This window comes from Anas acuta, chromosome 6 (genome assembly GCF_963932015.1).
Source record: "Anas acuta chromosome 6, bAnaAcu1.1, whole genome shotgun sequence".
NCBI classification, from domain to species: Eukaryota; Metazoa; Chordata; class Aves; order Anseriformes; family Anatidae; genus Anas; species Anas acuta.
This window is the reverse complement of record NC_088984.1, coordinates 11,557,925-11,583,747: the sequence shown is the minus strand read 5'-3', so window position 1 is coordinate 11,583,747 and position 25,823 is coordinate 11,557,925. Positions and strand designations below refer to the sequence as shown.

The following is a 25,823-nucleotide window of genomic DNA, read 5'->3' as shown; positions in this document are numbered from 1 at the left end:
CATATTCCAACCTTTGGCCAGCGCTGGCTGTTTACACGCCGTGCCCTGCATGCTGCTGCACTGAGCCTGTCTGGAACGAGGTATCTGAGAGAATGGCCCCAAAACAGTCAGCTCTAAGAGTAAATCCCTCTCTAATCCCTTCCCTCAGAGGATCCCAAAGCACTCTGGTTGAAGGACCGAATCACTCCCTTTCTACACATGAAGAAATCTCCCCAATAAAAAGCAGGCCCTAGAGCAAGCCTGGAAACTAAGAGCTACCCCAAGAGTGCCAATGGGCAGAAGGGAGCTGGGACACACTTGGCCATATGGGGTAGGACACCCACTTGCCATCACATTCCCATCAACAAGCTTGCCTTAGAGGATGAAAATCACACCACAGCGGGGTTAGTAGCTGTTAAAAAGCAAACATCTCCTATCCTTCCCTAAGTTGAACTCATTTGGTGCCTGCTCCTTCCAACAAACAGATTGCTGCTGGAGCAGTTTCTTCTGCTGTTGAACTCCTTCAGGGGAGGACCAGCAGCACCCTTTCCAGCCCACGCGTTTGTACAAACTCCCAGCATCAATAGCACGTGGCCAAACCCAGCTCTTTGAGGTTACTCACCTCTTTCAGGAGAAAGAAGTCCTGAATTGTTCTGAAGTTTTCAGGTGGGGAAAATAGAGAGAAACTGACACAGGACTTAGGATGACACAAATTGTATTTCTGAACATTGCCAAGAAACAAAATGGGACAAATCCATCTAGTACTTGTCACTGGAACTGGGCATCACAGCTCTGAATACAATGGGAATTGTTCAGCGTTGTTTAAACAAAACAAGAATTAAAATAATTAAAAAAAAAAAAAAAAAACACCCAAAATCCAAACATTTCTCACATCATGGTGGTTAAACCCAGACACTGAATTAACAGAAGGAAAAGAGATTGCCAGCACATTGCCAAAGTCGTTGCAATTTGATTCAGTTAAAGAGAAGCAATAAGCCCAGACCTGCATCTGGCAGGTTTCATGTAGGGAGCATCTAGGTGAAATGCAGACTAGAGACAGGAACAGCAGAATACACTGTAAAAAACAAGTGAAGGAATTATAGCCAGAAGACACATCAAAATACAAACTCATACAGATCAGTCTTAACAGCTGTAGTTTTTCTCCACTTAGTTTCATAAATACAATTTCTGAATTGGCCTTCGAATTCTCAGCCTCCATGTGCCAGCTTACACGGGCTAGTGAGACAGCCCAGCACCCTTCTCTGTCAGGAGTTTGCTACTCAGAAATGTCCAAGAGCATGCAAGCAGAGGTGCCTGCGACAGCACTAGCTGTGATGGTACCTATGTGGCATGAAACAGCTTCCTTTGGCAGCCCAGAGAAGAAAAGCTTTTGCTTGTTTTCCTGCTATCAGCATTATCAAGCTGCACTATGCAGGATTTGCTGAAGTTTTTGCATCTTCTAGCTTCAAGCTGGTTGAGGGTGCCTTATGTTAACATCAACCTCAAAGAGCACAAAAGAGGTTGAGAAGCAGTCTGAAAGACACAGACTTCTGAAGTCAAGAGGACCTTAGGCACCCCACTATTTGTGGGATTTTTGCTCTCACCTATTTTGTAGTATCTCTGGCAACTGCACCTCAAGGTCATACTCTGAGTGGGGCCAACAGCCACACTAAGGGAGCGGAAGATAAATGCCTTGGGCCTTTTCCTTTCAAAAGGCTGATGAAAAACTAAACTGAGCTGACACCCTGATTCCAAGGAGAATATGAAGCTCTTACAACCTGCTCCAGGCTATAAAAGACCCCTCTGACTTGGGGCTGTTTGCCTTGGGTATGGTCTTTGGATAGTGCAACAGGACAGGGTCCTGCTACTACAACTGGCAAACACAGAGCCAGTGGTTCCACAAAGCGTGGCAAACAGACCACAAAGCTGGACTAACTCTGCGCACCTGGAATGAAGCCTGCACAATCCCTTTTGCTCCATGACCTCCACAGCCAAGAAGGGCAAAGGTGGCAAAAGCAGACAGCTGAGGACTGCCCATGGAAAGAAACAGAGCAGGAGGGAGTCTGGAACAGCGCATTCATCTTCACCCTGGGACCTCTTTCCCTGACTCCACCTAGTAAAGATTTATTACTGACATTGCTAAGACAAAGATAAAAAGGGAGAAAGAACAATGCCTTATTTCTCTCATCACTTGGGCAAATGATAATTCTTGCTGCACAATGGGATTAGGCTCAAATAGGAGAAGTGTCATATCTACAGCCATAAATCCATGACCAAACTGAGATTGATAACGAATGTCTAAGTCAGGCTAAAAACCAGTCAATAGCAAGGGCTGAGAGATGCTTTTATTGTTCACCCAGTAAAACAATCCAGTAGAATATGGGGAAACAGCAGGTTTGCTGGTTTTAGATACCAGGTAATCCTTGAAATGCATCCAGTGTACCTGTCAGTGGAGCAGAACCGGGCAACAGGCTTCTTTGGGTTCTCTTCAATGGATAATGGATTCACCAAAAAATGCAGTTTGGGGTTAACTGAAACTATTCATCAGACTAAGAAAAAAAGGCAAAGGCAAAAAGACTATTAACGATAAAACATTTTCTTTCAGCATTTGCAGAACAGGTTTCACATTTGCGCTTCAAAGCAACTTTTTATAGCCCAAGTCATAATGGTTTTAAAAAAGTGAAAAAGCAACCCTAAAAATGAAATGCTTCATTTTTGTTTGAAAGTATTGGTTTATGTTTTGATTTTTCCCTTTTTCATTTCACTGACAAAATGAAAAAAAAAAATTGTCTCAAGGTCACCCTTACAACTTCAGGTTACCCTTACAGCTTTTTTTCCCCAGGTTTTTCAGTTCAGCCTGCAAACTGAAAAAACAGTGGGCACAGCCTACTTGGGAGTTTACTGCCCCTCTTTCTATTTGAATCAGTCCTAAGCCAAAGAAAATGGGAATTTTATTTCACCAGGTAATACCAACCAGAATCGAGGTATTTAGTAGATGAAAAAATACTGAAAATCAGAGGAGTTGTGCCTGTTATGGGCTGAACATAATCCAGGAGATAAGAGACGTCCTGGCTCCAAAGAACACTGCCATCTACAAGCTTCCTGCCATGCCATCCTACTCTCACGTAAGGCAATTTACACAGTGCAGGCCCGATCCTGCATTTTTAGAATCTGTGATGTGACGTGCACCAATTTGCAAGCAATGCAACATCTAGGTTACCCAAGCTACCTGCTCTAAGCAAGGGCTTTTGGGGGCTGGGATTTTCGCGTTAGGGGGAAGCAAATGGAGAAAGATGCAACATCAACCCCACTAGCAATATTTGAGCATCAACCATGTGACCTGAAAACAACATCCCTTTTTTGCAGAGCGTTACCACTTCTGCAGGGATAATACAGTACTGGATAGTTGCTCTGCAAGCTCGATTAAATGAAAAGGCCTTACAAGGATTTCTGTTGGGACAGTCATCTGGTTTAAACACAGCAGAAGACATCATAAACAATAGCAAAAAAAAAAGAAAAAAAAAAAGAAAAAAACAACAACAAACAATAAATTAGGTATCAGCACAGCTTTCTAAACGTTCTAGAACAATTACTTGCAAGACAAAAAAATCACAGCTCTGGTACTTAGAATCTTGTCTTTTTTTAAAAAACAATAATCCACAGGTTTTGCATAAAAATAAACATTTTAAGCTGACAGCATTATGTTAATTGGATTCAACCCGCTTTTTAATATATATATATTTCTATGTATATTTAAATGCATATTTTTCTATGAATATTCTTTAAAAGGAGTAATGGGAGTCACAAACGCATAAAAATAGATACTTTGGAAAGAAAAAGTAATAATAAAGACAACCCTGGTGAAAAAAAAAAAAGCAATGTAACAGGGCAGTATTCTAAAGCAATGGCTCACCATACTATAATGTGTGGAGTCCAGTCCTTCTGTACTGTGAGCAATTACTCCTAAATACTATTGGGGTTTTTAACAGTGATGTACAATACAAATTCCTGCAAGTTTATTAAAAAGAAAAAAAAAAAAGTGGGGGAGGAAGGGGTATACAGGACAGATTTTGACACTTGCTATATTGCTGTAAATAACTAACACAGGTCTTCTTCCAAGACAAAAGCTGGAGGAACTCCAGCACTTCCTGCGTTTACAAAAATATACTTTTGATCAAAATCTGACCTCTCTCAACTAAAATTAAAAAATAAAAATAAAAAAATCCACATTTGCCCTATGTTTTTTTTTTTTCTGTTGTCATACAAGTAATCAAAGCAGATCAGAAAAGGTGGGATTTTTAGTAGTGTGTGTCAGCATTCCATGCTTCTTTGATGAAAGCCAGCTGCTAACGGATATAGGAAGATTATTTCCGAGAGTGATCCTGTCCCTTTACAGCAGGAGGTAACCTCACTGTTAAAAATCCCTTCAAGGCAAAAAAAAGATCATGGGGTAAAGGGTGGGAAGCCATTAAAAAAATAATAATAGCCTGACCTGCTTGCCAGCTGCATCAGTATTCAAGTAAAGTTTAAAGTACCTTTGTAGGACTTCACAGAGTCTTGGAGGGTCAGACCGGCTTATTTTAACAACTGTAATACGCACTTTGAAACAGCTTTGTCATCTGCTTGTTTAAACTTAAAAAAACAAAAAACAAACAAAAAAAAACCAACAAAACAAAACAAAAAAAACAGGAGCAAAGGAAAGGTCAAGGAAAGGTCTCAGCATCAGTATTAGACTGCGTGGTATCTTCTTGACACTGACACTTTGATATTCTTCCTTCCTCTTCTAATGCATTAAAACATCGAGAAGTCATGCAGCCATTTTAAAGGAGTACTTTAAGAGTCCAGTTTTCTTAGAGGTTAACTTGATCACCAGCACAGCACTGGAGAAAGCTGATCTAACAGTATTTCACTTACAGAAGTCTTCAAAGGAAAATAAGAAATACTATTCCACAAAAAAAAAAAAAAAAAAGCCAATTAAAAACAGACAGCAAATTGTTTTTTCTCAGTGTTTTTTCTTAGACATTCTTTCAGAAGAAAAGTTTTCTTCCCTTGTCTTTCTTTAAAAGCACATTTTCTAACCAGACAGATTTGAGAGCTATCTTCCATATATGTGAATCTAAGCTTTTCTGAAACTGTCTACAGGGTTTGGGAGGCAGGGGATTCCCTTTCCTAAATTTCAGAGCCATCTAAAATGCCATCTGCTCATTTTGTCTTGTTTATTTAATTTTTTCATTCTCCTTAGCTTTTTCCAGGCCAATACACTACCGTGAGAGTGTAGGTGCTTGCATTTGAAAGAATTTTGAACTGAGCACAGCTTCACACATTTCACCTCCATGCCCTTACTGTGTAGTTTCTTCTGTCTTTACTTGTATAAAATCAGTTTGTGTAACACTGTTTTAAAGGAATAAAATAAATGCACACGCACACACACATACATTGTATTGGTGAACACTATACACTAATTTTTTTTTTTTCAACAGCATTAACAGAAAGTTTGGCCTACTGTAGGTTGAACACGTGGGGAAGGCTGAATTTTTATGGTTGCCATGCAAGCCACCTTCAAGACAAAACAGATGAACCCACCCAAGAGCAAATGCAGTTTCTACTCTCTTTTTAGACAAATGCTGCTTTCCAGGGATCAGACTGACATCTCACCAATTCAGTCAATGCAGTATTTACAGAACCACATTGAGCTGCTTCTGTGTCAGTCCTCTGAATCCTAATGCTGTTAAACCAAAGGGGGAAGAAGGTAATTGATTTGCCTTAGTAGTAGTAGTATTCATATATATTGATAATGCTTTGAATTGCAATTTACTTCTGAAACCTTGCCCTTTGAAAAGCACACACCCTTTAAGTTGACAATTTTTTTCAGGCTTCTGTTCCGTTAAAATTATCTTCTTTTCATTTTGCTGCTCTTTTTCAATTCTCTACCAGAAAATTTTCTTTTTCTTCCAGCAGAAATGTGTCCGGTGGGCTTGGGCTTTCACTGCACCCGCTCTGTGAAATTCTCAGGGAAAACCCCTCGGCATTGGTCCAGTTCCTTACGCTGGATCCAGTCAGACTCCTTCACACCCATCAGCCATCCTTCGTCCTAGAGGAAAAAACAGAGATCAGGCATTGAGGAATAAACAAGAGTGGGGATTTTTCAAAGAGTGCAGGCCAAGGAGATGTCAAGGCACATCAAAGCCATGCTCATAGCTGGCTTGGAGATGATCCAGGTAGAGGATGGGGGAGAAGGAGAAGAATTATATTGTTTTCTTTAAAAAGAGAGAAGGCCACTTCCCCACCAGAGTCAATACCAAAACTCATCTGACCCAGTGTCTGGAGGCAGTGAAATGTTGTAAACAATCAGCAAGTACAATAGAAATGTCATAATTTACCCCCAGTAAAGCAGGAGAAGTTCTCTGGGGCAATGGGATGGGAACCACCTGCCCTACTTTTTACCACCTAAATAGAATCATGGAATAGTTTGAGCTGGAAGGGACCTTAAAGACCATCTAATTCCAACCCCCTGCCATAGGCAGGGACACCTCCCACCAGACCAGGTTGCTCAAAGCCCCATCCAGCCTGGCATTGAACATCTCCAGGGATGGGGCAGCCACAGCTTCTCTGGGCAACCTGGTCCAGTGCCTCACCACTGCAGAGTAAAGAATTTCTTTCCAATATCTAATCTAAATCTACCCTTTTTTAGTTTAAAACCATCACCCCTTGTCTTATCACTACACTCCCTGACCAAGAGTCCCTCGTCAGCTTTCCTGTAGGCCCCCTTTAGGTATTGGAAGGCCATTATAAGGTCTCCTAGAAGCCTTTGCTTCTCCAGGCTGAACAACCCCAGCTCCCTCAGCCTGTCTTCATGGGAGAGGTGCTCCAGCCCCCTGATCATCTTTGCGGCCTTCCTCTGGAATTTTTCTAATACTCCCATGTCCTTCTTGTGCTGGGTGGTGGTGGTGGCACTCTCCATCACCAGAAAAGAGATGGGCACCTCCACAGGGCAATTCATCCCATCCATCTTGGGCATGGGTCTTTGGAAAGGAAGAATTGTTCCCTGGGAGTGCTCACCCTTGTTCTGGTGCTAATCCCCCAGATCCATAAGCAGGGATCAATTTTCACTGAGTGAGGAAAAGGAAGCCCTGCCCAGTAGGACTTGCTCAGGAGGAGAGCCAGGACTTCCCACAATCTCCCTGCTCTCTGCAGTGCGCCCAGCACCAAGATTTCTACTCAGGAGGGAAATGAGATATTCGAGGTAGGAAGGCTGCACTGTTTGTAGCTCAGGTGTGTGGCTGCCCTGTTGTCTGCATGCCTAGGAGCTTGCAGATTCCACAATGCCACCCCTGCAGCTTCCAAGTGCCCACTCATGTCTGCCTTTTGCAGGAGGGCAGCCTGTAGGGCAGGAATGCAGCACGAGGCAATGGAGCTGCATGGGGGACCACCGCCTCCAAGCTTAACAGCTTGCTCTGCATCTGCTCCTCTGAGCGAAGTATACACCAGACTCATTTAGAGATACATCAACACCATTTAGCTACATAACTTGCCAGGGCAGAAACGCTCAGGAAACCAGATGCTATAAGCCGTGGAGATACAGGGCATGCATGTGCGCAGCTCAAACAGTTGTTCTCACACTTCTTTCGTGGAACTGGCAGGAGTTACCTGTGAATTTACCCAAGGACAAGCACTGCCTCCCTTGAAACATACTCTTTAAAAACATACCTGCACGGTGCAGGAGTGAAGCAGCCCTCACACCGGGGAAGATCCACAGGGCATGCATGGCTTTCCGCTGCCATTTTATAGCTTCTGCCCTTGTCCTGTTTTCTGTGCATTTCACATGGCAGCAGCTCAGACCAGCCACTGTACCGAGCTCCCTGCTCCATGCAGGCTGCACCGGGTGCCTGAGGCTCAGCCAGCCCTTGCTGCTGCCTCGGAGTTGAACATTCAGGGGATGGCATGGGAATGGCGTGAGACAGGAGCCCATCTGCAGCAGCCAGTTGCAGGGGCTGCAGAAGGACTGACATGCCATATATCAGGAAGACAAACAACTAGGTGGCAGGTGCTGGGCGCAAGTGCCTGGAAGGCATCTTCCAGCTAACAGCACAGCAAGCACAAAAGCTCATCCATTTGCATGTAGCATCTGTGCCATACAGCATGCATCACTCCCACAGCATCCTGCTACCAAGGGTCTCCTCAGCTGGAAGGATCAGGCACCAGGACCCAGACTGACCCGTGCCTATTTTGAACAACGTCATTTGAAGTGCCAGCTTAGAAGCACTGCTGCCTTTAACTCCTTCTATCGAGAAGAAATAAATCCCAGCCTGCCTGATGAACACCAACACCTAAGCTGCAAGACAGAGACCCAGATCACAGCCTATTATCCTAAGCTTCCTCCACTCACGTGCACAGTTCATGCACATGTTAACAGCCAACGCTGTCTGGCTGGGTTTGGTCAGGGTTAGGGAAATGAGCTGTAGCACACAGTACACTGTAGGAGGGTTAGAGGGCTTCAGTGCAGCTACAGCATCATGTTAGCAACACTCAGAGCTCACCCTCTGCAGCTTGGAGAGTCTCGAGTTCATGGCTGTTGCACCCACATCCAGCTAGAGTGCAAACATAGGGCATTGAAAAACTCCACTCCACAAACGCCATCTCCTACCACTGAAGGGGAGCCGCCCCTCATTTCCTGTCCAGAAAGGTTTCTGAGAAGGAAATGCTCACAAATGCTTATGCAGGACAGTCCCACCCAGTGAAGAGTTGTCTCCAGAAGGCATCACTGCTTCTTCCCCATACAACCCTTCCGCCCAGAGCATCAGCTCTGTGGGAACTGCCGGCATATTACAGCTCCCATTTCACAAGCAGCAGCAAGATCTGACCCCATAGTTCACAAAGGCAACAGCTGAGCCACAGAGGATCCACATGTCCTGTGGCCAGTGCACGACACCTTCCTTTCACACCCCTTGTGGAATCCAGATTTTGTCTGGGCTTGGCCAAAATCAAAGAACTGGTGACTTCTGAATCAATTTGGAGAATTCCCTTCCTTTTCCAAACAAAAACCTGGAGACTTGAGAATGAATGTTACAAAATCACCACCTCTCTCAGGCAAAATAGTAAAGCTGCAGCAGTCTCTATCAGCTGGAAGCCCTCAAACATAGCAAGTGAGGAGGATTTACTCAAGGCTTTCAGAAATAACTGAGATTAAAGAAAAACACTGCCAGTTAAATCCATGTTGAAGATGGACAGGGGAAGTGTTCCGTGGAGCTGGGAATCCTGCTCACATCTTTGGCTCTGCTGCCATCTCCTGACCGAACACAATCTTTTAGAAATAGGCATTGCTATGCTGAAGTGTAGCACACCGACCCTAAGCAAGCTTCTTTCTCAGGGCCTCAACATTTCTTAAAAGAGGAGAAAAACATCATCACAGGCTGTGGTCAGCTCTGGGCCAACGCCACAGTCTGCACTGCAGTGGTCACAGAAAATGTTCATCAAGATTAGGAGCTAGGTATGGGCTCTGTAGGATTGCTGGTCAAGAAAGCCATTGCCTTGACTCAAGTGCCCTTCTAAGGGCAGAAAGCCACAGCTACTTCACATGCTATACACAGAATAAGGTCTCCACTTCTGGTTCACAAGCAGAGCCCTCCTCTGTTGCGGGAAGCAAGGACAAGGACAAGGACAACCGGCTCTCCAGCCAGCTCCCAGCCACAAACTGATGGCTCTGCACCCAGCCAGCAGGCTGTTAGTGGAGGAAGAAGCAGCTCCAGAAATCCCTTTGGCTTACCCCAGCCCAGGCACGCACCCTGTCTTCTCTGCTCACCTGCTCCTCAGGGTTCTCAAATGGAATCACAAGCACCACGTCTCCGGCCTTCAGCTGCAGCTCGTCACTGTCAGTGGCTGTGTAATCATGCATGGCCTGGACCTGCAGAGAAAGGAGAGGAGAGCCACATGCTTGTTAACACAGCCCTGAAGTCTCACATGACAGAAAGTCTGTATTCACTCAGATGGTGTCCTGTATTATTTTTGCAGCTGGACTTCAAGAGTATTAGTGATTAGAGCCTCCCACCTCTAAGCAGGGAGAGGAAACATAGGTAAGAGCATCAGTTCAAATCTTCAAGTGATTGTATTTTGTCATGTTTTGTGGTTTTTTTTTGTACTCGTCTTATCTCCTATCAACACCTGTATTACACCTTTCTACTTCAATCCACAACCCTCTGCTTCAACTGCTACAGTCTATGTAACCTGTAACCAGTCTGAATTTGATGTGCCTCCTATGGTTCCTCAAAGTTTTTCAACCCTCCTGCTTTCAGCGGATTTCCCTGAAAAAGCAGTACAGGGACATAACTAAGCAGAAGAAAAGAACTCCTGTAGCAGGTTAGGCAAACAAAAAAGGAGAGTGCCATATCTCACGTTCAGGACATGATGCATCTGTGCTGTCTTGCTACCAAGGCCCTTCAATATGACATAGCCCATGGCCACGCTGAGTGAAAGTAGTTAACTTGTTACAAGAAAAAATTGTCAGAAACTCAGTGTCCCACCAGCATACACTCACCTTGAACAGAAATCCTGGGGGCATGTCAGCTCTTTCAGAGGAAGCACCTCCTTCCACGGTGCCATTGACAGTAGCAGGGAAAGTTTCCACAACAACAGCAGGCAGAGAGGTCTGAAAGGCAGCAGACAGGAAAGGAAAAACATCACTGAGAAAGGAAAATCCCAAATGGCAGCTCCTAGACCCACCCTGGAGGATACACATCAAAACCATAACCTATTTGGGTCTCCCAACACTATCCAAGGATTCAGTGGGTTTTCCCAGCACACTAGGCAGTGATGGAAGCAACCGAAAGGACAGCAAAGGCAGCAGTGAGAGGGCAGGAGAGGTGACCACTGCCCTCCTGTGCTTAAGGCTGCAGAAGTGCAGGAGGATTCAGAGCATTTTTCTGGGACCATGTTAGCTACCATTTTCCATTTACTGCAGTCCTTGTAAAGCCCGTGTAGAAATGACAACTGACATGTGACAGTCTATAGGAACCGAGCAACCACGAGATGGGACCTACTCCAGCTCCTAAGAACGCTGATAGTGTCAGAAGAAGAGAGGAAACCTGGCTAGTCAGGGGTTACAGGCAGAGCCCACAAAAGAAAAAGTAAATGATGGGCAAGAAGGAGCCAGGCAGAAAACACAAGCTTAGCACAGCACAGGTCATGGGCTGGCTTCATGGCATGGGTGAAGAGACTGTTCTTTTTTGGGATCCTCCAGCTGAGCTTCTCCCTAAGTATCACACAGGGAAAACACAACAGCTACGTCTGGCGTCTGACTAAGACCACTGTAGGTGCTGCAGTGGCAGGGATGTGTTTTCCCAAGCCATCACACACGTCTTTTGTCAGCCCAACATCCCGCATGTCTGCTGTACAACAAAAGGACATGATGGGACATAAAGGAACTGCTTTATCTTGAGGCTTACCGATCCTGAATCAGCTTCGGTTTTAGATGCTTCAGCTCCAGCTGCTGCTTCAGATCCAGCTGCTTCAGCTCCTGCATGGGCTGCTTCTGCGGGCTGCAATACAAAAGCCATCCAGGTGGAGAGTTACACTCATTACAGTTACGTGTGCGTGTGCAGAAAGCACAGCTCACTCTGTCCAAGTGTTCTACACGGTTGACTGCTGCCATCTGCTGACAAATGTGTGAGGAACTTCAGGTTCTCACCGTGTCTGTCTCCTCAGTTCTCTGCAGCCTAGTGGAACCACAGCAGAGCCTGCATTCCCTCCCTCCAGCCACACAGCAGGCGATACTCCAGAAGAAATCAATGCAACCTGCAAAACCTGTACGCCTCCTCCTTTTCAGGGCCTAACTTACAGACCTACTCACACATACATGCGCGGTATCTGTACTCCATCTAGGTTTCCACTTGCATGTGAATACATGGCTCTGCTTACACTATTTCCAAGGATCAACAATCACGGAATATTTAAGCCTTTGCATGCTCCCAGTAATAGAAGTGTGTGCTAATGACACTGTCCAGATCTGCATCTTCATCTGGACCCAGCATCCTTATGACATTATCACTAAATCAAACAACTGAAGAACATGACATTTTTTAATCCAATTAGGTTTTGAGAAGGCCCAAAGAGTCATTAACTTAGATTATGTTTGTAAGAATTTGCTGTGACTATCCTGCACAGTGTCTGAATGGTGGGGAGAGGAGAGTCTAGCACACAAAAGCTACCACCACCAGGGAGAAACATTCAGCATCATCTACAAACCACTGCCTGGCAGAGATTGCTCCTGGAAGCACACTTCCAAAGCTTCAAGCTTTTAGTCTCTTTCACCTAAAGTCACGTTAGCTCTGTTCTCATTCAAAATTAAACAGGTTCATTTCCCGCTCCCAGAAATTGCAGCAACACAGGAATTAAATTAGATCTGATAGCATTAATGCTGCCAGCCAGGCATCATCTGGGCTAACTCCTGACAAGAATTTCAGGGGTTGAGTAAGGGAATGTCTTTATGGGCAATCTATATTTGTTCCCTACATCAGGCATCACAAGCACCTCTTTGTATAATCTGCAAGATTCCTACTCTATACAGCACAACAGAGACTGCTACACAGACATCTTCCATTTTTAACACGTGAATAAACAAGTTTTGGCATGCCTACACACCTCACACATTTGGTAAACACAACCACATTCAGCACGAGGCATTGTCCTGATTTCTTCATGTTGTAATTCTCATCGTGCCAGCCCTACAGAAGCATTTAAGTCCAGGTTCAACTGATCAGTGAAACCCTCAACTTCCACCTCTTTCCCTGGGAACCCAGATAACTTGGTTGAACCTGGGTTCTGCAGATGTTCCAAGCCATCCCACAGTGACTGAAACCCAGACATACGGTGTGTGGACTGATCCCAAACATCTCCCTCAACCACGTCTCTTCCCCTGATGAGAACACTGCCCAAGAAGACGATGCGCAGATCTACCAGGTTTTAAACCATGCTCTGCATGAGCATGTTCTTCCTTCACCACATCTTTCTTCCATCTGGGCTGACAGCAAGCCAAGATATGGCTCTGCTCCTACACCTGAGCAGATGCAAAGCACCGGTCAGGAACTCCAACACCTCCTGGGTCAACCTGGCCACACCAGAGGACACCCACTGTGTAAAGCACCAGCCACAGTAACCCTCAACTCCACACCCGTCTGGCTACTAGCCACACACTGACACAAGACTCCAAGTGGTTTTCTAATAACAATAGAAATCAGCAAGAAATAAATACCTTGATTTAAGAAAAGGCCATCACATGGCCTTCAGCTGTTCCAACAGTGCCATTTAGCACATGCCTTCCTCTCCTGTCCCCCCATCACTGTGCCCACAGGCCTATATTGCCAGAGGGTATTATATATAGCAGAGCTGTTCCCATCCTGCAGATGATTCCCAGAGCAGCTTTGGCAGTACGAAGGAAAACGTATGCATATGAAATGCTGCCATGACTCCTCCTGTTTAATTAGATTTGCTCCCAGGTTGCTTTCTATATGGATTCAGTGAAACTGGAACAGATGCCAGCCCAACTCTATCTGGTCAAGCATGATTTTTAATATGGACAAGTGAAAAGGAGTTCACATTTAGCCATGGGTTTCTTAGAGCAGCTGATTTGCAAGAACAGTATTTAATAACCAGAGAAATTAAACCTCAATTAATTCCCTGGGTTTCAAAGGGCATTTCCATGTCAGCTACTTATTTTTCTATTTTATGTACCCGTGGGTGTGCCAAAGTCTATAAAGGTATTTACAGTCATGGTGAGATACTACAGGGAGAAGAGGGGCAATTGCTCACTGCTGTTGCCAGGTTTGAAAGCTTTATTTATGCCAACAGCAGCATCACACACACCAGACGCAAGTTTACTGGTCTGCAGAACTAAGCAGATTCTCCAAGTTTCTATGCAGTTGTTAACCCCATAGCATATGGGGCTGTGCACCCTGGCAACAAAATCTCTCATCAACAGCTAAAAACAACATTAGAGCAAAACCACTTCAGAATGCTTGAGGAGCAAAAAGGAGGATTCCTCAGCTATGGGGAGCTCTGCCCTTTAACATTGTATGGGATGCCACGGCGAGAACTGGGATGGTGAGAGCATCTCGTCTAGTACCATTCCCCAGTTATACTGTCCTTCGGGTTTCCAGAATGGGAGAAATGGCCCCAAACTTGATTGTAAGCACAGTTCAGTCACACACAGTCATACCTCTCACACTGCCTGTCCACTTGAAAGGCATGATGAGATCTTTCCTTGCCAAAACACAGACTTTTACTTCTTTTTAAGACAAACTGACAATGCACATAAAATGAAGTGACAGATGTTAAACACTGATGGCTGACAAAGCACACAAGGGCAACATCTTTCAACATGACCCAGACTCATGTGAAGGAAAGCACTGGCCACAGTGAGTCCTTGGGCCAGACTCTCAGCAAGCGTAAAGCTGTTTCCTCTTATGCACTGACTCTAGATGCTGATCTGGCCTTTGAGAATTGGAAGGTTGGCAAGACTCAATCCCGTGGTGCAAGCCAAGGACACGTTGCTTACATCTACACCATGGGTTACAGCCAGCTCAAGTCACAGGCTTGAGTGCCCAGACCAAGTGTTTTCTGTCCACACTGCTAGCTGTTTGTGCAGAGGCGCTCAAAAGCAGCTGTGCTTGGTGTATCTCCACATGGGCTAAACTGCAGCACTCTGAGACCTTCCCAGGCCTGATATATCTAGAGGGCACAAATGAGTGTCCAGCTTAGGTTCAAGATGCAGAGCGTGTGTAGAGTCTCCCTTGCCAACAAGCTCCAAAGCTGGGGTTGTGGCAGGTGACAGGCAAGTTTTGGGCCTGCTCTTAACATTTTACTTAGACACAGGCTGGGCTATTTCACATCAGCCTGACAGTGATGGTCAATGAACAGCAAACACTGCAGAAAATCCCAAACAGGTATGTATACCCAATGGTACAGGTAGTAAGGACCAGGGACACCCGAGACATTTATGCATCACACACAAGACCAACAGGACACACAGAGTTCGGGGGATGGAGGGTGAGGATGATGCCACAGTGGGATTAAGTCTGGGAAGAAGGTCACAGCACCATGCCATGGGAAAGGTAAGTGAGTTAGCACTGGGGTGGTTTGATGGTGGAGGCATTAAGTTACAGCGCCAGACCTGATTTGCAAACATGGCTGCTCCCAGGGCTTGACAGAAGGTGCAAAAGTGGGTTCAGCATTACACGGAGCAACTTTGGTTTGGGGGATGCATGGAAGAAAAGCAGTGAGGGAAATGGAACTGGTATGCACAAAGAGATGGCACTGGCACATGCACAGTACACATGATGAGAGATGAAAGCCATATGAAGTTCTTACCTCCCATAAATCCCAAGGTAAAGACTATGCATGTCAAAGAGCAACAAAAACAAAACATGTTTATACGTGATTATTTTAGTGAGTACAAACATTATAGACACTGATCAGTCTGAAGCAGGCATATGCATTCAACAGCACTTACCTCTGCATGTTTTAAAAATATTTTTTAATGCCTGAATTTATCCACTCCTCCCCCCAGCATATCTAAATTAAGTCCCAAGGCTTTTTTGAGTGAGGGTTATTCCTACCTTTGGAATGAAAGGAAACAGACAAGCCACATTCAATCATCACTGGCAGACCACACAGGCAGAAAAAAATCATGAGTTTGTGGTCTATTAGAGCTAAATATGCACCCTTATCTCCCCAGACAACACAGTTAAGAATGATTTCAGATCAAGACTTCAGTTAGTGTCTTTGGATAAGCAGTGAAATATTTTAACCTCTCTGCCATAATGTCTGCACTATAGGAAACAAACTTGACTCCTTTGAAAACTGTGTGGTTTGTGCTAGGTTTTAATACTGTGGTTACCATTACAATTATTAATTTCAGACTCTTTAATGACCTTCTGACGCTAACAACATATATATTAGAACACCAAATAATCTACTGTTGAGCAGTTTTGAAAATCCTACTCAGTGTAATATTTGTTGCTTGCTGGAAGGGTAACGAATAATACCCTTTTAAAGTTGAATTTATACTAATACCTAATATCAATATACCTGATTATCAAAATTATAACTGGTGGTTCAGACAAAAAAAAAAATCCTAGTAAAGGAAAAAATAAGCTTATTCTGGGTATGTAGTTTGTTCAGTCAGGCATGCAGTCAGGAAATGCCAATCTGCCCAAAGTTCCAGAAAGTAGCAGTTTGGCACATTGAGGTGTATTAAATTATGATAATAACAAGCATTTTGTAATGTAGCATCTTAATTTAGAAGACTCAAGTGCCTAACAGAGATCTTATTGCTACAAAAATTTGTTTCAAACAGGTCTATTTGACATTGTGATAATGGAGAAATATTGTAAACATCCCAATTATGTTATTACAAACTTTAATGGAAACCATGTGAAAATAATACCCGTTTTGTACATATGAAGTGGAATGTCTGGGTGAAAGACAACAGCTGAATTTGGGTGCCCTTCACAGACTCCAGCCATTTAGAAAGAAATTGAAGCATGGTCCTCCTGGGACAGTAGCAGGTATAGGCCAGAGCAGAATTAGGCATCTTCCTTTTTAATACTTCACTGTGTTAACAGTATGTTCAGGGAAGAAGCTAGTACTTTGATGTGAACAAAGGCTGTTATACCCAGAAAAAAAAATAAAAAAGAAAGAAAAAAAAGCACTTGATGTTACTTGAGTATCTGTCTACAGCTTTATTCATCTTAAGTAACTGCTATCAAAGAGCCTGCTTATTAAAAATCCCTTTGAGAGCAATTTATAGCAGGCACACAGAGCGTAGATTGAATGCCTATTCACAGAGTAATGGTTTAAGTCCATACAGCACACAGTGGATGCTAATCTACGGATGGATGAGTTGAGTGAGTTGTCAATCAATAGATCCTTAGAGCAAAGCACAGGCACTTAGTGCCAGCCTGTGGCCTAGCTAACAGCCACCTGACTCTCACTGGACTTACAGATCCAGCAGAGAAGATCGAGGTGACCCTTGTCAAGAAGTCAGTTTTGCACTGAGAGGGAATGGTGATATGAACCAACCTGGGAGGCAGGTGTGGGGGTCTTCCCCACAGTGGCATCTGGTTTAATGGGATCAAAATCCAGATCCAACAGGCTGGCTCCCTCCTGGAAGGGCCCAGGGGCATCAAACTTGGCAGCAGTGAGGAAGAAAAGCAGGACGAGCATTAGACACACACATGTGCACAGTAGAGGGTACGCGATATCCAGGAGCTAAGGCTGCAAGCGCAGAGATGTTGTGGGGATGCAGACACCTGACGTGACTCCTGACTGCTTTGTGCCCGTAACCACAGGCAGGAAGCATGCCTTTGCTATCAACCAAACCTGGGCTTTTTCCACGAGGCTCACTCGTCTTCTCACCTGACCAAACAAGCTCACACAGTGTAAGCACCTGACCTGCTACAGGCAAAACGATCACCACCACTGCCAACTCAGGTGGCCTTCTCTGTATATTTGTTCCTTACAGCTCATCCAGCTGCCTCTGTGTGGAAGGCCCAGGACAGACCCCCTGCCCCCCACTCATAGGAGCTGCCATCCACACCACTTATCTCAGGAACAGGGACCTAGGCAGAAGAACAATGAAACTTCTGGAAGACAAGTCTGAGGGACCTGATTGCTCCTAAATCCCTCCAGAAACAGAAATACAGAGTATGGCAGCTCACCCTAGCTAAGGGATCTGAATCACTTCCCACTCCAAAGTGCCGTTTCCAATGCCTTCCATTTCAGGACATCCCATCAATGTGCACACATGAGACTTCTAGAACAGCACACACCTGAGAGGCTTAGCTACTCTCTTCAATGCCAGCAGAATACCTTTCTTTGAATAATGCTCTGGCTAAAGATTATGACGACACATTCACTGATTACCACTAATAAAACAGTCACGAAGGAATCACTAGTACTCAAAACAACTACCATCACAGCTGATTGTCAGATTTAGCCTAACCACTACAGCCTTCCTATTCAGCTTCAGAGGAAGCTGCAGTCCAGGAGGATTTGACCCCACTTTCACTGATCTTCCAAGCTTGCTTGCCCTACCCCTTCAGCTACCTGTCCAACAATACACCAAGGCTGGCAGGCTGGTCTTCATTTACATCATGGCCCCAACATGGAAGAACTTGTGGAAAGAAGTCACATGGTCTTAGTCACATGGTCTGAACTTTTGGGTAGACCTGTGCGGTGTTAAGAGCTGGACTTGATGATCCTTAAGGGTCCCTTCCAACTCAGGATATTCTATGATTCTAAGTGAGACATAATATAAGAGAAAGTCCTCTGCATGCAACACATACCACCATCATCTTCACCTCCTCTAATTTCCTCTTACACCAATGCTCTTTTGGATTTTTCCCTCCCTTATGACCATTCTTACCTCACTCTTTTTAATATCCCCAGTTCCAGGAGGGCAAGGAACCACGTTCACCCGTCTCACAACAGTATGCTAAAACCAACTGGCATTCTAGTACACTCCCCCAGCACACACTGAAGCCATTGGAAAGGTTCAAACCCTAATCTGTAGCTTTTTTTTTTTGGCAGTTGGACACCAAAGGGTCCGGTCATGGAAGAATCTTACCTGCCATTCAAGACTTACATGCAAAGCCTAGCACCCTTTGCCTTTACCCAGATCTCCCACAAGAAAGCTCACTGGACCCAAGTCATCTGACAGGAACAGCCCTGGGCAATGCACTGAACACTAGTGGCTGCTGGGTGCTTCAGTGAAGATTGTTCTGGCAACCATAATACTCCCTCAGAAATCCCATCCAATTGCATGTCACAGCAGATCCCATCCTGGGTCAGGGCACTGATCAGGTGGAGAAGAGCATGTCTGGCTAAAGGCAAGCATTCACATGGAAATACATGATACAAACCACAGGGCAGACAAAGTTGTCCAGTATGATAAAGGAGAACAGAGAATGAAAGAGTTGCTCAGCTGCCTGTGGTCCTCCCCTTCCAATACTGGAGTCAAACCATCTCTCTGCTCTGCAAACTTAAATCTATCGCAATGCAAAATCTGACATTGACATCCTTCCCTCCCCACTCCACCTTGGCTCCTCACCAGCTGGGTGGAAGGTGGCAAACCAGAGGCAAAGGAGCAGCATGATACAAAGAAAAGTTAGCGAGTCACAGATGAATACTGATAGAGACGTTACTTGTGCTTTAACAAGCATTTAGGAAATATATATATATTATATATACATGTATATATATAAAAAATATAGATGCATGTGTCTCATGATGCAGCCAGAAATCTGGTCAGGCTCCCCTATACATTAAGGACCACCATTCTCCTAGATCCAATACAGAATTCCCCATTTAGGCATCCTCTCTTCCAGTGATGCTAATAAAAAGGAAAGTGAAGATGAAAAACACATTGTTTGAAAATGTTGCTCCATTTTTAGGGCTTCAAAAGGTGCCATGTGGCTGGAAACATGCATTCTGATGGGAACCGCTGGCTGGTTAAGAGTGACAGAGTCAGGAGTCCTGAATTCACAGCAGGCACGGTCCTGCCTGTCTGTACTGCATCCCCCAATTCCTGTCGGCCCTTCCAGTGCAGGTATGGGCGTTAAAAGTCACCACAAAGCCCATGTCTAAAGGCACTGAGATGGTACAAAACTGCCTTCTCCCACCACTGGCACAGCTGCCAGTGTCGTCACTTAGGGATGCACAGGAGCAGAAAACACATGCTTCACCCACACCCAGGATCTGTGGGCCTGGAAGGCACATATCATGGGATGCAAGGTGAGCCAAGCCATAATCCATGTGCACTGCTGCTGAACACAGTGATAACTTTATAGTATCTTCACCAGTTGCATTTCTCACGTTTCTCTGTAAATTAAAGTTCTCAAAGGGCAACGTCTTGGCCAAAGCTGCCTTCTAGCCACACTGCCCACTAAGATGGCCCCCCATCTATCCCTTCGCCGCCTGAGGTCTCATGCCGAGCTCGTGCTCCTCCTTTGCCTGACCAGGTTTCATGGCTTGACAGCTCCAGAGAGAATAAAGATCAGAAGGAAAAGTTCAGAGGAAGACAAGTATAATGCAGGGCATAGCAGCTAACCTGCGAGGGGGTTGTCACACTTATCTCAGGGACAAAATTGTCATCAAACAGACTGATGATGTTCTCTTGCTTGATCTCCTTGGAAGGGGTGACTTTTGGAGGCGGAGGCACCGGAGGCCCTTTCCTCAACTGCATGCAAGTGAGCACACGGCCACAGCACAGACGGCGACACCCAAAAAAACCAGAGACAGGAACCAGGTTAGCCACAAAAACTGAAGGTGGGGGAAATCACAACCACAGTCACAGAGAAGGGTTCTGTCAACTCCATCTGGAGAGAGGGAAGGAGAAGGGCAGAACGAAACGAAACGAAATAAAAAAACAACCACACGCCTCCAGAGAAGGTTTGGCATCATTAGTTACACTTCAGCCGTGGGCAAGTTTCCCTCTGCAGAGGAGAAGCGTAACACAATTAATATGCATCGACAGGACATGCATACATAATTAGAGCATGTGCAACCTTCCAAAGAACCACTGGGAAGGGAGCAGATCAGTTACTCAAAACAGATTCGATAGACCAGGCCAGTTCTGCCACCATTTGCCATACTTACCATAGGTAATGGAACGAGAACCCAGACACAATTTGTCTTATGGGATGGCCATGAGGCCAGATTCTGATCTGCCCAGCAATGGGTTATCAGTATACCTTATGGAATGTCAGACGGAACCCTTCATGGCATCTTACCATATCTCAGTTTTGGGCAAGAACAAGTCCAGCTCCTGAGAAGCCGTGACTGCTGTGGGCCCAACTCAGCTCTCAGTTTCACCAATGAGCACTGACACTGATGAAGTCACAAGCGCAGCCCAAATGGAGATCCCAGAGAAGGCTCAATGAAATCTGACCCTGTGACTCTAACCCATCCTAATACCCTCTTATCATGCTGAAAGGCTCAGCCTGACAGTGCATCCACCCTCAGTGGATTTATTCAGATTGCTAAGAATATGTCCAGTTCTCTAATGGGTTAACCTACTTTAGACAGTGTAAGTGAGAATGCAAACACGCATTTTCCACTGAATGGCTGGCTAGAGGAAATGATGAAAAGTAGTGTATTCACTCCCAGCTTTTCACTGTTTGCAGAACATGATGCATCCGTGTCACCTAAAAACAATCCCTTACTGAAAACCTGCTTGCCAGGTACAAGAAGAGACCAGAAATTTCAGGGAAAGATACTCTCAGAACAGAGCCACCACCTGCAGAAATTGAAAGCTCCAATCACAAACCCAAAGCTAAAAAGATCCTGACTCTTTTGTGATTTACTTCTCTAAAACAGTCCATATTCTGCCCTCTTCTGTGCATTAGTGTCTTAGAGACCAGCACTTCCACATTGTCCAGCATTATCTCCAACAGCAGTTTAGTACCACTTCTCAAAGACAACAGGCCTGCATACTGATGTCAGGTTATACCTTGAACTGCATGAAGCATGAAGAACTATTTTGCTGACTAGAATAAAATAACCCCCCTACAATCTTCCTGCTGATTTGGATCCCACAGAGCTTGATCTGTTTAAATTCACCACAGCCGTGCTGTTTTCAGAAGTGTCATTAGTGTCTGTCAGTGGTGTAACTGAGAGCAAAAGTCTGACCTTTACAATTTCACAGACCCTTGAAGTCCTGTGTCATCATCAAATTACTCACTGCAGAGAGTTGTGGCCGCTTCTTCCAAAACACAGAAATTCCAAAACAGCTGTTTTCAAGAATTAAAGGAAAGTGACAGTAAAAGAGCTCCTTTTTGGCACAGGGAATAGTTCAAAATCAAGTCAGTATTTATGTGGTCTCTCCTGTTTTGTTGTCTTTTTCTCTATAGCCTCTGCTTATGATTTGCATTAGTTTTTCAGACAGGGAGGAAATGGGTAGAGAACTACACTTGCTTGTTGCTTTTTGATCTGGCCTCCCCTACAGTAGGAGGCCCCTTGCCTCCCTTGGAGGACCCTAGAGCAAAACACTTACCCGTGGGTCAAAAGTAATGACACATGTAAAGCTGAATTGGTGTTAAAGTCAAGCACTGTTTACAGACACTTGTGTCTTCCAGCTGGCTGGCAAGCTGACATGGGCTGAGTTTCTGGACCTTGCCATATAGGCACCAGGCTTGGCTCTGAGTACAAAAGCCCTGTCCTTGCCTTCCCTCCCTCTGAAGCAAGCTTCATCTCTCAGCACCTAGTGAGAACATGGAGAGGAGCTCTTGCTCTTCACTGTAGCGAGGCTTAGGAAAATTAATTAAAACATACAGTGGGAAAGAGCGGCCAGACGGTGGCAGCAGAAGCTGCAAACACCATCTCGGTCTTGCCTTTGACCCATCGGAGGTTCCAGATGGGGCTCTGCTGGAACATTCTGCTTGCTCAACAAGGGGTGCTTCCAGCCCCATTCCTGTGGGCAGGAGGGCAGCAAGTGAATGAGCAAGCACTTGCAGCCTGGCAAAAACAAGGCTTAGGTGTGGTATTTAAAGGAAAGGGAAGAAACCAAACTCAGCAAGACAAGTCCATAGGCAGCACAAGTGAAATCTGCAGTGAAAGTTCAATAGATCTGGACAATGTCTTGTTCCACATTTCCATTTAGTTGTGGTGATCTTTGAAAAAAAAAAAAGGAAGGCAGTTCTGGAAAAATATGCACTATCCTCTCTCCTTCTATCCATAGACCCCACTCCAAGGCGGGGTCTACCTGGGGGTGGTGAAGCCACTCTAAGCTGTACAATGCTCAGTAGTGCAGAGACCCTGGAGAAGTCCTGCAGACACAGCCAGACATCCTCAATTCTCAAATCAGGAAAAGACCTTTTGGCAATGTGAAAATATCCCTTTTTGTCCTGCTGAAAATCAAAAACACAGGGGAGGGAAAAATACTGTGAGAGGTTATTCCAGAAACAGGAAACAACCGTGCTCCACAGGCCTGGATTTGGAATCACATTGCTACATATGATAATAGCAAGGAAGTTCTGAGTTACTTTCATCATTTTATTTTATTTATTTTAGCAGCAATAGGTATTTTCTTACCAGTTTGGCCAGAACACCTCTCAGCTTTAATTCTTCCTGAAGGACTGTTCCTTGGTGTCCCACTTATTGAAATGCAAGGACTGGCACCAGACATGAATCTGGCCCAGCTAGCTTGTCTCCCTCCACTAAGCTTTTCCCCTACTCAGCAATAGGGGAAAATATGGAAAATTTAGGAAAAACAAATGTTTTCTTTTCCTTAAATCCCAAAGTGAAACATAACATATGATATGCTAAGTAGCAGCAGCTACATTTCCTATTTTAAACATGCTGCTGGTTGTCCCCCATGTAAGGGAAGTACTAACAAAGGCTGTGTGGAAGGTATCAGAAACCACATAACAGTCTCCTTCCTGCTACGCACCTAATTTCTTCATAGTGTAATATAATGCCTTTATTTTTAATCCCAAGGTAAAATACTAGGCTAAAGTAAAACAATGCAAAATAACATATGATCTCCTTATCCATATCAATATTAAACTTTTTTCTTCAGACCCTCATAATTTACAGCAGTTCTTGGGAAGAGGCATGACCATTCAATTCCACAGGTTAATTCAAGTGTAAAGAACAAACTTCCTTGCCTTGCTACACCCTCCCTAGATTTTCTTGGCCATCCAACCTATATTACTGGCCTTCCCCCTGTAGAGGCATTCAGAGACAGCTTTAGTACTTCCCTGTACAATACAAAGAAGATCAACGAACAACTGGCATCCTCAGAAACCTCATTCTTGCCCACACTGATGGAGAACAACCATCATGTTATGTTTTCTGTGTTCAGTAGCAGGAAGAGGTCCAAAAAAGCAACTGATGGACGTCTAACTCACAGAGCATGTGTCATCAGTGGTCATACAGCAGAGACATGGTCAATGTCATGGGGACGCTACCTGAGATGGTGACTTTGGGATGCTTGCCCCAGGTGCTTCCAAAGTGGACGGTTCCAGCTCATGGTTGACAGTCTTGGTCTCAGGGCTGGTGATGGGAGATCCATCTGGTGGAGGCGAGGGGCTTTTATTTGCTTTCGCTGGGGTGCTGTCACTGAAGGAAGGGGAGAGACGGAGAGAAAAGAGAGACAGACAGAGAGAGAGAAGAGAAGTCTGAGCCAGGCCTAGGAGAAGTTGTGCTAACCAGCACAGATCACTGGCCTCCTTTACCTCTTTGCTTCACTGTCCAGACATGTGATGAAGATATGTGAAGCCTCTACAAACTTTCTGAGAAGCATCCTCGCTGAGTCACTTCCAGCCCAACACAATGAAGTAGGATTACTGGGCAGCAGGTTCCCAATAAATTCCTACTGCATGAATACATTTTGGGGGGAGGGAGGGGAGGGAGGAGTGGAATAAATCAAAATAAAAAAACCCGCAGGCATCCTTAATTCTGGTAGATCCTAACTCAATTAATTTTATACATTTTACAGATAAAAATTTCTCTGGGTGGAATTGTACTGACACCCACATGGGTTGTGAGCAACAGATCCATATGCAGATCTGCAACACCCGAACTAAGGCAGTAATAAAACATTATCATATTACTCTACATAGGACAAACTGGCTGAGCTGGAAGATGGAAAAAGTTGCCCAAAGTTTCACAGATCATTCCAGACAGCAAAGAAACAGTGAGATTTTGGCTACTAATAGACTGTTCCCTACTATGGAAAGTTTCTTCAGCCTGTTTTCTACGATGAACCCCTGCTGTCTTTGTCTTTCCAGCTGGTCCTTGTTCCAGGACTGTTTCTAACACAGTCAAAAGGGACCCTTTAGAGAATTAAGATGCAGGAAGCATATGCCAATGGCATTTGTTGGTTCATAACTTGGCCAGATTTGGATTTTTGAAAGGAATGGCAAGAGGCAAATGCCTTTCCCTAAAGGCATGCCCTGGCTGAGTGTCAAATCTGTGCTTCAACCTGCAGAATCATGAGAGATTCAGCTAAAGGTTGGTTAACAGAGAGTTTCAACAGGGATAAAGCTAAACTCATTTTCCCAGCCTTATTCTCAGGAATAGCTTAAAAAATTGGCTGAAACTCAGCTCCCTAAAAAGCAACCAATCAGCTTATCTCAAGTCATGCAGAAGCACTCACACTAGTAGAGGATATTTTAGCAGAAGTGGTTGCAATTTGGCAAAACTATGCACAGCTGAACACAGAATATTACGGAATATTTCAAAAGGGCTGTGCAGCCTCATCTGGAGGGAGCAGTGTTTGCCTCCACTTACAAAAAAAGGGAGAAGGCTGGAAGAAGGCTGAAAGGCACAGATCCTTTGCTCCAGCCTGTGACAATAAATCCTGGCACAGAGCCACAACTGCAGCCATGTAGCCTGGTTCTGAGGAACACACAGATTATTTCTTTGCACTGTCCCAGGAGAGCCCAGAGCTCTGGAGATGTACGTCCACTCACGCTTGGATGCCCAAGGTGTGGTGGTCATGGGCTAACATGCACAATGGCCTCATTCCTAAACACTCACAAGTAAGAGGACAGCGAGAGGAGGAAGGGACAGCAAGACATTTCGAAAAACCTCCCCTCCCAAGCAAGCATCTCCCCCTGCTCAGCATTCCAGCTTTCAAGCTTCCCACCCCGTTCCCTCTTCATTCACTTTGCCCTCACCCATTTCTCCACCTTCCACCCCATATCCACACACCCCACACACCTTTTCCCACAAAGCGCTTGCTCGCGGGTCCACGTGCAGGTCGGGTGTTTCTGATGACACTGATGCCAGCAGTACACCGACATGATGCAACAAACCCAGGGGTGTTTTGTGCAAGCAGCTCTCAGTCAGGG

The 25,823-nt window shown here is 44.9% G+C and overlaps 1 protein-coding gene across 19 annotated transcripts in view; it reads right to left on the bottom strand.

Annotated features, from left to right (window-relative positions):
* Positions 1 to 677: 677 nt before the first annotated feature.
* BIN1 (bridging integrator 1) overlaps positions 678 to 25,823 on the bottom strand; it is a 91,911-nt gene continuing 66,765 nt past the window's right edge. For 6 of the 19 annotated variants that reach the window (XM_068687398.1, XM_068687399.1, XM_068687402.1 and 3 more), the window contains 9 exons: positions 23,937 to 24,087; positions 20,078 to 20,206; positions 17,050 to 17,157; positions 15,337 to 15,360; positions 11,418 to 11,510; positions 10,511 to 10,621; positions 9,779 to 9,880; positions 8,517 to 8,567; positions 678 to 6,070 (listed from right to left, as the gene is read on the bottom strand). In XM_068687398.1, coding sequence (XP_068543499.1) covers positions 5,963 to 6,070; positions 8,517 to 8,567; positions 9,779 to 9,880; positions 10,511 to 10,621; positions 11,418 to 11,510; positions 15,337 to 15,360; positions 17,050 to 17,157; positions 20,078 to 20,206; positions 23,937 to 24,087 — 877 coding nt within the window. In that variant the 3' untranslated portion in view covers positions 678 to 5,962. The remainder of the gene's footprint in view (positions 6,071 to 8,516; positions 8,568 to 9,778; positions 9,881 to 10,510; positions 10,622 to 11,417; positions 11,511 to 15,336; positions 15,361 to 17,049; positions 17,158 to 20,077; positions 20,207 to 23,936; positions 24,088 to 25,823) is intronic. The other 13 variants (XM_068687401.1, XM_068687416.1, XM_068687417.1 and 10 more) reach the window with 7 other exon arrangements.